The sequence below is a fragment of the Fragaria vesca genome, linkage group LG2 (assembly GCF_000184155.1).
Source record: "Fragaria vesca subsp. vesca linkage group LG2, FraVesHawaii_1.0, whole genome shotgun sequence".
Classification (NCBI taxonomy): domain Eukaryota; kingdom Viridiplantae; phylum Streptophyta; class Magnoliopsida; order Rosales; family Rosaceae; genus Fragaria; species Fragaria vesca.
The window spans coordinates 2,801,388-2,814,612 of NC_020492.1; the positions used below are offsets into that span (position 1 = coordinate 2,801,388).

The 13,225-nt window shown below is 38.7% G+C and overlaps 2 protein-coding genes across 2 annotated transcripts; both read left to right on the forward strand.

The window, feature by feature from the left end:
* Window positions 1-2,044: 2,044 nt before the first annotated feature.
* LOC101296723 lies at window positions 2,045-10,165 on the forward strand. The gene is made up of 10 exons (XM_004289696.1): window positions 2,045-2,070; window positions 3,190-3,397; window positions 3,544-5,477; window positions 5,740-5,905; window positions 6,087-6,210; window positions 6,285-6,397; window positions 6,477-7,055; window positions 8,261-8,590; window positions 9,291-9,380; window positions 9,478-10,165. The coding sequence occupies exons 3-10, from the start codon at window positions 3,559-3,561 to the stop codon at window positions 9,838-9,840; spliced, it is 3,684 nt and encodes a 1,227-aa protein (XP_004289744.1). The 5' UTR covers window positions 2,045-2,070; window positions 3,190-3,397; window positions 3,544-3,558; the 3' UTR covers window positions 9,841-10,165.
* Window positions 10,166-10,609: 444 nt separating this feature from the next.
* Window positions 10,610-12,810, forward strand: LOC101296176 (cyclin-A3-4-like). Its single transcript, XM_004292039.1, has 8 exons — window positions 10,610-10,888; window positions 11,212-11,444; window positions 11,538-11,613; window positions 11,738-11,814; window positions 11,942-11,975; window positions 12,067-12,216; window positions 12,350-12,484; window positions 12,736-12,810. Exons 1-8 carry the CDS (start codon window positions 10,610-10,612, stop codon window positions 12,808-12,810), a joined length of 1,059 nt encoding a protein of 352 aa, XP_004292087.1.
* Window positions 12,811-13,225: the final 415 nt, after the last annotated feature.

The following is a 13,225-nucleotide window of genomic DNA, read 5'->3' on the forward strand; positions in this document are numbered from 1 at the left end:
TATTTTGTGATATCAGGTTACGGTAGTTACAAAAGATATTCTGACGTGCAAGTTAGCAACGGAGTTGCAATTAGTGTTATGCGGTTGGTTGCATACCTAAAAGGTTTGATTCACCTTAAATCTGTAGGTGAGCTCGAGCGGATATCTCCAATTCGAGGAGGACTGCTTTTGAGCCGCGACCAAAATCTGCTTGATATCTTCCCTAGTGAAATGTCTTCTAGCTAGTTGCGCTTATTTCACTCCTATGTGCACTGGGAATTCATTCGGGTCGCCCTTCAGCCCCTTAATTTTAACAGATCATGTCTATGTGTTAGCTTGTTGCCTCCTAAAACCATGTTTTCCTTTGTTCAAAATTTCTTCAGCGTCTGAATGAAACATTTGGGTAATAGGCCAAAACACAAACATACATTAGGTCTTTGCATCTGAAAACCACTCGATCAATTTCTGCAAAGGAATAGCGCATTTTCTTCACCTACTGTTGTTTGGTTTCATATGGAATAGAGCTTTTATTAAGTCTCAGGAAATGCCCTAATGGATTCATAGGAGCTGGGGGAGTCATCAGAGATGAAGTTGGAGAATGGGACTCAGAGTTAATATATACTGGTGTAGCTAGGCCTTTAATAGAACATTTCCTGCGGCCTCTTGGTATCAGTCTAATGAAACGCAAGGATATAAGTCACTTTCATTCTGTGCAACTTCGGCAAATTCATAAAGACGGGGAATATGGTGGCAGATCTTCTACGTAGTTAAATACTTGAATTGGTGTGCAACATTCTTCTGGGTCTGCATCTATAACTGTAAGGATTAATAGCCCTCCTGCTCTTGTGACTGAAGGTTTTTTCCTTTCTGGGCAAGAGTAACAGGATCTTATATTAGAACAGAGTGTTACAGACCCAAATTCGGCAAACCGGTAAACAACGAGAACCAATAAATACAAGGCCCAAATAAGGCCTGCCTTAACTGGCACAGTTATTGACCCATAAAAAAAAAAAAAAAAAAAAAACTAGCACAATTAGAAATCAATGTAGTCGCATAAGCTTAAACATAACAACTTCAAGCCAATTCGATGAACTTGAGGAATGACGGCAAACCCGAGCAGACACCTAAAATAACTATTTTAGAGACATAGAGCAAATGAAATTTTCGGTCACCTCCATAAAGAGAAAAATAAAGAATAAAACGAAGAGACTATAGCTTAAGATCCACATAAGGATGTTATTAATAGCTCCACACAAGGTAGATAGCCCGATGTTACATATTTAGGTAAGATCCATGTGCTCTTATAAGACAAACCTTAAATTAAGAACCACTACGGAATACATAACAAAAGCTGAAAACAACAACAATCAAGATATTGAACGAATTTGAGAGTAGAACTAGCTTGCGAACTAAGAAAAGTGGGGTCTAAAATGATTCATCAAAGCAAAACTTAGAAAACAAAACCAAGGAAGAAAAGAACATTTTTTTTATCAGATAATTATTACAACTTCATGAGCCGAACTCACAACCTTCTATCAACTAAAGAGAAACTATACCGCTAAAACAAATGGTATTTGACAAATCCACGAAAACATTGAGACTCGAAATCTAATTCTTTCATAATAGAGCACTTAGACGTTAGACACTACTGATACTTTTTCATTATTATTTAGGTTCATGTTTTCATTGTATAAAAAAACAAAAAAAGTAAAAACACACACAGGTTTCTGGTGAGCTTTTACTCGTCTTTGGTAACGGTGAATCCACTTAACCGCTTCGTTAACTAACACCTGGCTGGTAGACGTGCTGCCCCAAAAATTCCGGTTTCTTGTCTGACGGATCCGGGTCGGGTCAACCCGTATCACAAAAAACAAGGCGTTGGGTTTTATTAGCTGCAACACTGCAACAACGGTGGCCCAGATTTATAGAGGAGTGTGTTCAGTGCGAACCGCTTCTTTTCTTCGGCGGTGTGAAACGATTATCCGGAGCCACACAACTTCCAGATCAATCCAAACCCTCCCTCCCTCTCTCTTCTCTCTCTCTGCAACTTCGCGGTCCAAAGAAACTACTGGATTCATTCACCAGGTAAAGGTAACTTTTTCCCCCGATGTAATTTTTTTTCCTGCTTTACTTTCCGAAGCTAGGTTTTCTTCGATTTTGATTTTGTGCTGGAGAAGTTTGCATGAACTCTGAATCTGTTTCGAGCTTTGCTCAGCTGGTTTGATTGTGCTGCGAGAATGTTACTGGTTTTTGGTTCTGGTGACGAAGTGAGAGCTCAGTTGCGAATGAGCTTTCGTTCTTTTCGGTTTGCTTCTGTGCATTTTGAGCTAGATTATTAGCTAGATTTTGAGCTGGAATGGTTTCGAATTACGTGGAAATGGAGATTTTAGGGGCATAGCTTGAAGTGCAGTAGCTGGAATTAAGCATCTATAGAGTTAAGTAGGCGAATTAGGTTTAATGTAGTTTGATTCGGCATGCGAAGCATTCGATATTTACTGTTTAAGGCTCTAGGTTTTGATTCGGCCCTATTTCTGCATTGTTTTCGAATGCTTTGCCTTGCCAGAGTTGTCGTATGTTTTATCACATTATCAAGACCTCAGCTATGCATTTTATCAAACATCACGTAATCAGTGGTTCATGTATAGATATTGCGAGCACTAGTGTTCTTTGTGGGACTATGTAAATATGACTTCTTCACTAACAAGGTCATCTCTAACTGAGAACCTTTTTGTTCACTGTTAAGTTGGATATAAGAAAGATGTTTTGTAGACGAGATACATCTCAACCATTCATATCCATGTAACAATTCACAGATAGTCCATGATGTTACTAAAAGTTTATTGTAAGTGTTACAAGTTTACTTGGATGAGTGGTTTCCAAGAGGCGTTTCAAATGTAGGTTCAGTGTCACAGTAAGATGCCAATTACACTGGCACATTACGAAATGCTACAAGTTTGGCTTTCATTAGCTAATTCTCATTAGCTAAACTATCAGTGTTTAATGTAGTGGCTAGTTATACCAATAAAAAATTTCTCTATTACTTTCTTATCACTTCTTACATCCGTCTTTTGCTACCGTACTCCCACGAAACCTATGTAGTAAGATGAATCCATTTCAATGTAGACTTTATGAGAGCCATTATATGTTGTCCGATTTGGCATTTTATTTAAAAGGATTTTTGACAATTTGTTCCTCTCTTTCCTGAAATAGGTTGTTATCCTGGGTGTCTGCATAGCTGTTTTGCAATCTTTTCAGTCCTGCTGGTGTATGGTGCATCAACGCAACATCATCAGATGTAATTACATAAGTAACAATTCCCATTTGTGTTGTCAAGTCCGCGGTGGATGCAAAGTTGGATTTTTGTTGCATGTTGAAGGTTTTGTAATTTTATACGATAAGATAGAAGACTGGAGATGAGGTATTTCATCAGTTAATAGCCACTTTACTTACTTGAATGTTATCTATACCTTTGTTCATAGGGTTCAAAACCCCAAAGAAAGAAAATTAATTTGTTCACAGTGAGTCAAACAGATAAGAGTTACTGATATTTGTTTGTGAATATAGCATTACCATCTGAATATGGCTGATGATGCACAACTGGATATTCCTCCAGACTGTGTGAGCAGTCAAACTGCGAAATGCCAAGAAGAAAGTACATCAGGACACGCACATGAAGTTGGTCCTGAAAGTGGATATGGTGAATCAAGCAAGCAAAAGGTTGGCTGTGATGTTCTTCCAAATGAGCTAAAGGAATTCTGCAATTTTTCCAATAATGATGATAATCAATCACAGGCATTTGGAGATGTGACTGAGAAGTCTCACCCTGAGCAATTGGGACTGCCTCCTGAAGATGCAAGCAACAGTAGTCAAGGTGGTGTAAACCTTCTTGCCAATTCAGCACATGGACATCAGTTTGGCTCTGTACACATTCAAAATGGACTATTACAAACCACAACAGCATTATCTGGTTACACTACCAGTGGCCATTTGCAACCATTTTTTGGCAATGTGACCAAGAATTCTCTTGCTGAACCAGTGGAACTGCCTCCTGAAGAGTCTCTTGAAGATCTGGGTTTGAATTGTCAAACTGGTAAAACTGCATGCTCTGAACGGATTTCACTGGAACAGAGAAATGATTTTGGGTTTGGAACTTCATCTTGTGAAACAAGAGAAGAAAAGCAGCATATCGGCTCCGATAGTGTTCAAAATGAACTCTTACAAACCAGTATTCCAGTATCCAGCTGTGGCAGTGAACAATTACAGTTGATTACTGAACGTGTGAACGTGACTTTTCCTAATGAACAAGCTAGAGTGCCTCCTAAAGATGTGAGCAAGACATTGGAACCGACAAATAATTTTGGTTTTGGAACTTCATCTAGTGTACTAGCAGAAGACAAGCAGCATTGTGGCTCTGATGTTCCACAAAATGAAGCGTTACAAAGCCAATATTGGACTCGTACAATTAGACTGGAGGTACCCAGCTGTGATGGTAACGAACCCTTGCTGTCGTTTTGTGAAAATGTTGACATATGTTCTCTTGATGAAAAAGCGGGACTACCTTGTGAAGGTTTGAAAAAGACTTTGAAACAGATAAATGATGTTAGTTCTGGAACTTCATATAGTCAACCAACAGAAGAGAACCAGAATTTGGGATCTTCTTTTGTACAAGATGAACCACTACAAACTATTATTCCGGTAGTCAGCTCTGGTGGAAATGAACAGTTGCGGGTGGTTAATGAAAATGTGAGTGTGCCTTCTCTTGGTGAACAAGCGGGACTGCTTCCTGAAGCTGTGAGCAAGACTTGTCAGACTGATAAACTTTCACGCTCTCTCCATACTGCATCGGATCAGATCAATGAATCTGGTTCTGGAAGTGTACAGTGTGAACCACAGGAACAGAGAGATCAGCTTGGCTCTTTACCTTCCCAAAATGATCAAGTTAAAAATAGCACTGCAGTATCCAGCTCCATTGGTTTTGAACAGTCGGGTCCTTCTGTTGACGAGATGAATAATTCTGTTATTGGGCACTTGGAACCACCCCCTGAAGATGCAAGCAAGGACCATAACAAAGAACTAATCAAACCACACACGAATGATGCAACACAAAATTCTTGTCTTGAGCCATCAGAAACAGCGTCTAAGAATGCATCCAAAAATTCTACCCAGTTTGGTTGCAAGGATAAGCGAAATTCGAGTTCAAGACGAAAGTCAAGATCTTTGGTAAGCAGTGACAGAGTTCTGCGCTCAAGGACAAGCGAGAAACCTGAGGCTCCTGAATTAAGTAATAATGTTGCAACTCTTGATACAAGTAATAGTGTTGCTAATGTCAGCAATGAGAAAGAGGGGAAAAGGAAGAAGAGAAAGAAGAAACACAGGGAAAGAGTTGCAGCAGATGAATTTTCAAGGATCAGGTCACATCTGAGATATTTTCTGAACCGGATAAACTATGAGAAATCTCTTATTGATGCTTATTCTAGTGAAGGTTGGAAAGGAAACAGGTGCATAAGTTGTATTACACATTCTTTTTAATTTTTATCTGCATAGTTATGAAACATTGAAATTTTATCTGTAGTTGATTTTATTTATGAGATGCTGGAGGAATGATATTTCAGTTTGAAAGTTATGCTCATACTGAAACACAATCATGTGTCTTGGAGTGTGGCTTTGTTCTGTTCTTCAGTCTGTTCATTTTTTATTTTCTTCTTCTTCTGGTGCATAAACCTTGAGCTTTGGCATCTGACTATATTTGTGATTTTGCAGCCTAGAAAAACTAAAGCCAGAGAAGGAGCTTCAACGAGCTACTTCTGAAATACTTCGACGCAAATCAAAAATAAGAGATCTTTTTCAACGTCTTGATTCTCTATGTGCTGAAGGAATGTTTCCTGAATCTTTATTTGATGAAGAAGGACAGATTGACAGTGAGGATGTAGGATAATTCTTCTATTTTAAGAATTTCTATTTTAAGCAAAGCAATCTGTTTCTATCCTTGAGTTATTTATGGCCATCTGGTTTTATATTTCCTTTCGCTTGATAATGATGTTGCATGACTTTTTTTTTGGGATATTGGCTTATGTGTAGAATAACTCTAGTTTTAAAATGTTGGGCAGATATTCTGCGCAAAATGTGGGTCCTTGGACGTATATGCTGATAATGACATCATACTTTGTGATGGGGCTTGCGACCGTGGATTCCACCAGCATTGTCTGGAACCGCCTCTTTTGAGTGAAGAAAGTAATTTCTATAGCACATCCCTTGTTCTTTAATATTTATGATTCTGCTTCCTTATTTATTTATTTGGCTTGCAGTTCCACCTGATGATGAGGGTTGGTTATGCCCTGGATGTGACTGCAAAGTTGATTGCATTGATTTGCTTAATGACTCTCAAGGAACAGATCTTTCTATTACTGACAGCTGGGAGGTCAATGTCAAAATCTGCAGTTGTTCTATCTTTTAATTAAATATTGTTTTATCTTATCTTGCTCCTATTTCATCTGCAGAAGGTATTTCCTGAAGCAGCTGTTGCAGCATCAGCAGGACAGCATCAGGAGAACAACCAGGGACTTCCTTCAGAAGATTCTGATGATGATGATTATGACCCTGATGGTCCAGAAACGGATGAGGAAGTCCAGGAAGGAGAATCAAGTTCTGATGAATCTGAATATGCATCAGCATCTGATGGACTTGAGACCCCAAAAACTAATGATGAGCAGTACTTGGGGATTCCTTCTGATGATTCAGAGGACGACGATTTCAATCCTGATGCTCCAGATCCCACAGAGGATGTTAAGCAAGGCAGTTCAAGCTCTGATTTTACATCCGACTCCGAGGATCTTGCAGCTGTACTAGATGAGGATAGAAAGTCTTTTGAAAATGGTGAAGGGCCCCAGTCATCTGTGTTGGAAGCAAGTACACTTCTTAGAGGCTCTGGTGGAAAAGGTTCTAAACGTGGCCAGAAGAGACATTTTATAAAAGATGAGCTATCATCTTTAATAGAGTCAGATCCTGGCCAAGATGGTTCAACACCTGTTTCTGGGAAAAGGCACGTAGAGAGGCTGGACTACAAAAAGCTGCATGATGTGAGTGTCTTTATAAAGTACAATTTTATCTGACTATGAGATTGATTTATCCTCTTCATTTGCTACCTTATCTGATATTTTCCAGCAGAAGTTCCCAATGTATGTGGTGTTTTGCATTGGGGAATAAGACTATCATCTCTATAGATGTGATACTAAATGTTATTCTAGGCCTCTGAATTTTGATTATTGAAGCTATGTCCTTTCTCAAAGTACATCTTAATAGCTCTGACCTGATAGAGGTGTTAATTTCTTTTTCTTTATGCAAATGAATCGAAAAATTATCACTTCAGAACTTATTTTGCATGGGGAGACCTGAAAAAACTTTGAAGGCTCCTAGCTCAGGCATTTATCATGTTGTAGTCCATATTGTATGTTGGGAGCAGTGCAAGCTGTCTTCTCTATCTTCACTCGTATCCATTCCACATTGGATCTCTTTAAAAAGACAAAAGGTTTTGCTTGAACTTGTCTGTGAGAACACTAAATCAACTACAAACTAAGTTTTTACTGCAGAACAAATGGATTGGCTATGACCCAGTTCAAATTGAAAATATATTGTGCCATTTATAACCTTCACTAGCCTTTGATCAAAAAAAAAAAACCTTCACTAGCCTCGTGTGGCTTGTAGAGTCCTGGCTAACTCCATGTTCGACATTGACATTTCACGAATATGCATCTGTATGTGAGTATCTAGACTCTTGTTTTATTTATTGTTTGTGGGTAGTGCTTCAAATTTTGGCCTTTGCCTTTGAAATAGATAATAACTGAAACTGATTGGCAGGACGTGCTTTATTCATAAATAGTTTGTATTAAGATTCATTCCATTTGCTGGTTCTTTGTTCATGCCAATGGACAATTTCTCAAAAAAAAAAAAAGTATAGTAGGTTAGTAATTAGTGGACACACACACACACACATATACATATATATATATATATATATATTTTTTTTTTTTTCTTGCGCTTGTACTGTTCTTCTACAGACATTATTTCTTGTGTTTTTACTGTTTTTTCCTTTCTACCTTTTCTTTTTCCCAATGATTTGTTTACCCCTGGGAATTTAGAGTTGAACTTCAAGCCTTTGTCTCAAATGCTTAGTAAATCAAACATTGCTGTTTTGGTCTTGTTTTGTCCCTTGACCAAAGAAAATGTCTTATTCTATTCATCTTTTTAGTTTATTGATGTTTGTTCTGTACCTTGATATCTAAAGGAGGAATATGGAGATATTCCTACTAGCGATGATGAAGAATATATTGAAACTGCTGTACCAAGGAAAAGGAAGAAAGGCGCTGGACAAGTCTCTCCAGGATCACTAAAAGGAAAGCCCTCGACCATTAAGAAAGGAAAAACCACCAAAGATATAAAAGATGATCCTGACAAGAATGAGCATACTCCTAGAAGAACACCTCGACGAAAGTCAAGTGCTAATGATAACAGTAGCTCACCAAATGAATCGCTTAAAAGCTCTCCTAAGTCTGGTTCTACTAGTGGGCGGGCTAAAGGATCAACATATAGAAGACTCGGGGAAGCTGTAACTCAGGTAATATGGTTTGAGTTTTTTTTTTTTTTTTTCCTACTCTTTCTAGCTTCTGGATTAGAATACTGGTTTAGCAAATATATATGGATTGCATGTGAACCAAATTTGTGGTTTCTGAAAATTAACCAAAAAGAACGAAGGGAAAAAGGCTTCCTGCAGTCTTGTTTTTGTATTGTGTTTTCTAATTCTTCTAGTCTCCCTAACACATGGGTTCTTAAAATTAATTAAAACGAATGAAGGGAAAAGGGCTGCCTGTAGTCTTGTTTTTGTATTGTGTTCCTAACACATGGGTTCAATTTTTCTCTTTCTTGTGCCACTCGATTCATTGTATTCTATCTTGCACTTGAGAGGAAGTAACTAGTGTGTGTGAATGTGGGATTTTAGTGCCTTCAGTTGAAACTAAAAAAAGAAAAAGGAACAGTTCAAACTATATAACTAATATTTACTCCGCAATGTGTCCCCATTGAGTGAAAAATGCGGGTAGTCCTCTTTATAGAAAGAGTTTCCAATATACTATGCTATACAATGATGTGTGTGTGCGTGTATTAGAGGAAGGCTTAGATACTCTCTGAACTTTTATCTATGCCCAAAGAAGTTCGACTCTATATGATGTATGTATGTATGGTTGTGATTGATAATTTTAAAAAACTCTCTTACTCCTTTAGAGGAAGGCTTAAATACCCTCTGTGAACTTTTATCTCAGCGACTCTATACATCCTTCAAGGAGAATCAATACCCAGACCGAAGTATGAAGGAAAGACTGGCCCAAGAACTAGGAGTCATGGCTAAGCAGGTCATACCTTCTATTCTCAGCATCGGCATTACAGATTCCATTCTTCAGAAAGAATGTTACCTTATATACTGTTTTCTGCGTCGCTGTCTTGTTACAGGTAAGCAAATGGTTTGAAAATGCTCGCCATTGTGTGAAAGCAGGTCTGGCCTTGCCTCAAGCTATGAGAACACAACCTAACCAAGCAGAAACTAGTATCAAAGATGCTCATCACGATGGAGCTCAAAAGAATGAATCACCAGGGACAGCTGATGCTGTGGCAGGTAGCTGCAGTCAGGATGTGAAGGATAATAAATTGGCGACTCCAAAAAGCAGTAGAGCTAAGACTAGTGCCCCCAAGGGTAGAAAGAGAAAATCTAAGTCAGATCCTGGGGGATCGGATCTTGATGAAAAATTTAAGACACCACCAGAAACTAGTAGTAGAGGTGATCGAGTTACTAGACGACGAAAATCTGTTGCTTGATTCAAATTTTGATAATTAGGAGACTAATTTTAACCATTCACCCCTTGCAAAGTGAGCCTCGTGGGTCAAGAAATCTGCCCCATCTTAAAGGATTAATCCCCAGTTGAGACCCATCTTGTTTGGTATTTTGGTTGGTTGTTGTTTCAGGTAAGTCAACTTTCAAGCAAACTGTCCCCCTCGATGCTTTAGAGACAGCTCTTTGCTTGTATAACTAGCTCATCATCAATTCCAAGTATTGCTCTTGCAGTTATGCATCTTCCATCTTATTATCTCTCTTTCATATTCATTTTAGAACCTGCTCACAGCTCCCGTTTCTTCTCTCCTGGCAAAACTTGTATGTATCCATTCTAGTTTGCTTGAGCATAACACGATTAATAAACCAGTCGCGTTGGCCGACTTTAAAATCACTCGAAACACATCACATTGCAGCATTCATTCTCTCTTCCCCATTAATATTTTTCAAGAACTTGTACTGCAACTCAAACTATTCAGTTCTCCCTTTACCGTGACCAATATTTCATGGTTATGTATACTATTTGCAAAAGAAAAATGAAGATGGCACAGATGTGACAAACGACGTCGTAGAAGCAGAGGGCAGACCATAACTAACTATGAGCGGGAAAAATGATTTTGAAACTGAAAAAGACCGCCATTTCCTCTTTGTCGATTGCGATCTGTAACCGAAACCAAAACCCCAAAAAAAAGAAAAAAGAAAAAAGCCCCAAATCCACTGCAAACCCTAAACCTCTGCAAATCAATCCAACCAACCATGCACGACGAAGGAAACAGCGTCTACGCCACGCGCTCGACGAAGAAGCGAGCCTCGGCGGCGGAGGCCCTGAAAGCTCCGGCGTCCAAGAAGCATCGATCAGTACTCGGAGAGATCACCAACTCGCCGGAACTGGCCTCGGCTCCGAAGAAACCGAAAATCGATAAGGAAGAGGAAGAAGAGGAGGAGGGACTGAAGACGGAGATCGGTGTGAACTCGATTGATCCGGTCAAATGTGCTTACTCGCCTTCTATGTATAAGCATCTTCAGAAATTGGAGGTAGCTAGTGTTCTGATTTTGTGGTCCACGTTTGGAATTTGGTGAATAGATCAGAATTTATTAGAATCATTGTTGCTGTGTTTGACATTTTATCTGGTAAAATGATGCATGAGAGAATTCAGTTTCAGATTTTTCGGAATCCCGGTGGCAGATTATGTTAAGTAGTAGTTTTGGTTGTAGTTATGGTCATTGAAGGCAGAAGAAGCTTAGCTCGAATAGTCGAAATGTGTTTGAGCTTCCTTTTCTTTCATCTGATTTTTGCTTCCTGTCTATGTCATAGATAGTTGTATTTAAGCTGAGGCTGATGGTGGTGTGTGATTCAGGTGGAGGGGAAGAGTAGACCTTTCTGCGGTTACATGGAGAAGGTGCAGAATGGCATTTCAGAACACATGCGAGAAGTCCTGGTAGATTGGTTGGTGGAGGTTGCGGAGGAATACAAGTTTGTTTCAGACACCCTTTATCTTACCGTATCATATATTGACAGATACCTTTCTTCACACGTTATCAGCAAGAACAAGCTACAGCTTCTTGGTGTTGCGTGCATGTTTATTGCCTCGTAAGAATTTGAATGTTGCATTAGCTTTGTTCTTGCTCAGAAGTCGTCCAGAGATTCTTGAAATGGTAATTTGAGTCTGGTTGTGTGATGCAGGAAGTATGAAGAGATTTGTCCTCCACGCATTGAAGAGTTCTGCTATATAACTGATAATACCTACATGATAGAAGAGGTGACTGATTTGACTGTCTTTGACCCCTATTTCTGCTACACATGTGTCTTTCAATTGCTTTCTGTTTCAATTTTTGTTACTGAGCTATTTAAGCTTAAGGTGGAATTTTTTATTTGACTGTCAGGTGTTGGAAATGGAGAAACATGTACTCAAATGCTTGAACTTTGAGACTTATACTCCCACAACAAAGAACTTTCTCAGGCGAGTAATCCTTTTAGACATCGCTGGTCTTTTGTTTGTCAAACTTCAATTTTGGTGGTTTTTATTCCACCTATGTGGTTAGTGTTTGAAAATTCAGTAATGTTGCTTTTTTTCTTTTTATTTGCAGAATCTTCGCGAGAGCTGCTCAAGAGAATTCCAAAGTAGGAGAACAGTGTATATTGTTTTGATGCTTGTTGGCTTTTATCTGCCTTTATTTGTTAATGATTTTATTTTTCTTGCTTTACATTACAGTCTTCGGATCTGCGGTTTGAATTCTTGGGCGGTTATCTTGCCGAACTAAGTTTGCTTGATTACTGCTGTGTTCGATTCCTACCATCAATTGTTGCTGCATCAGCGGTTTTTCTTTCTAAGTTCACATTTCAGCCTGAGGTTCACCCCTGGGTAAGAAATAATGTAGCAGACTTTGTACATATGGACTACTGAATTTTATCTAAAGTTGGAATCTTGCAACTTAATACTGACTGAGACTGTTAGAAATATATTGCGATTATTGATCTCTCCACATATGTTGCAGAGTTGGGACTTGCAATGCTATTCTGGTTATAAACCATCGGACTTACAAGATTGTATCCTTGCCCTTCATGACTTGCAGCTGAATAAAAGAGGATGCAATTTGAGAGCTGTTAGAGATAAATATATGCAAGCAAAGGTAATGTAATTTTAGGTTCAGGTAATTTGCATCTTGAAATGTCCATGCAAATTTGTTGATATTTTTGAGTTCATCTTCCAAAAGGGCTTATACATTTCTAAATGGCTGGAAATTACAGAACCTGTGTAAGTTGTCTGTGCATTTCTAGAAATACACTAGGGGTCCATAAGGAAATTAACTTGAGGAAATGTCATGCTGCTTTTCACTCATTTTTATCTGCTCTTTGACGATTTGACAATTTTTTTGGGCAGTTCAAGTGCGTAGCAACATTTTCTTCACACTCGGAGATTCCTGCATTTTATTTTGAGCAATCGACTAAGTGCTAGATTTGTGCATAAGCTATGGCTTGAGTATGTTTGTCATCGTTTCTTCAACACATTAGCTGCGAATCTGCTATAGTATACATAACGAGCCTAAAGACTCCAGATAGGTTGCTTGGGACGGATCATATTTTCCACTTTGCAGATGTTTGTAAATTGTGGTTGCCCTGAATCAAGGATTACTAGTAACTTTTTCGAGGCATCAAAGTCCTCTTGATGTCTGAATCCTCGACCCAAGTTTTGATCTCCTCTGCTCACCAACTTCCTTTAAGCAGCTGTATTCGTATTGTGGTTCATGTGTATGATCTCGCACGGTTCAGTATCCTGCTTTATAAACCGAGGTAAAATAAAAGGAAGAGAAACTTAAAAAAAGAAAAGACAAAAAGAAATGAATTTTGAAGAGTCGCTCAAGGGACCCTAT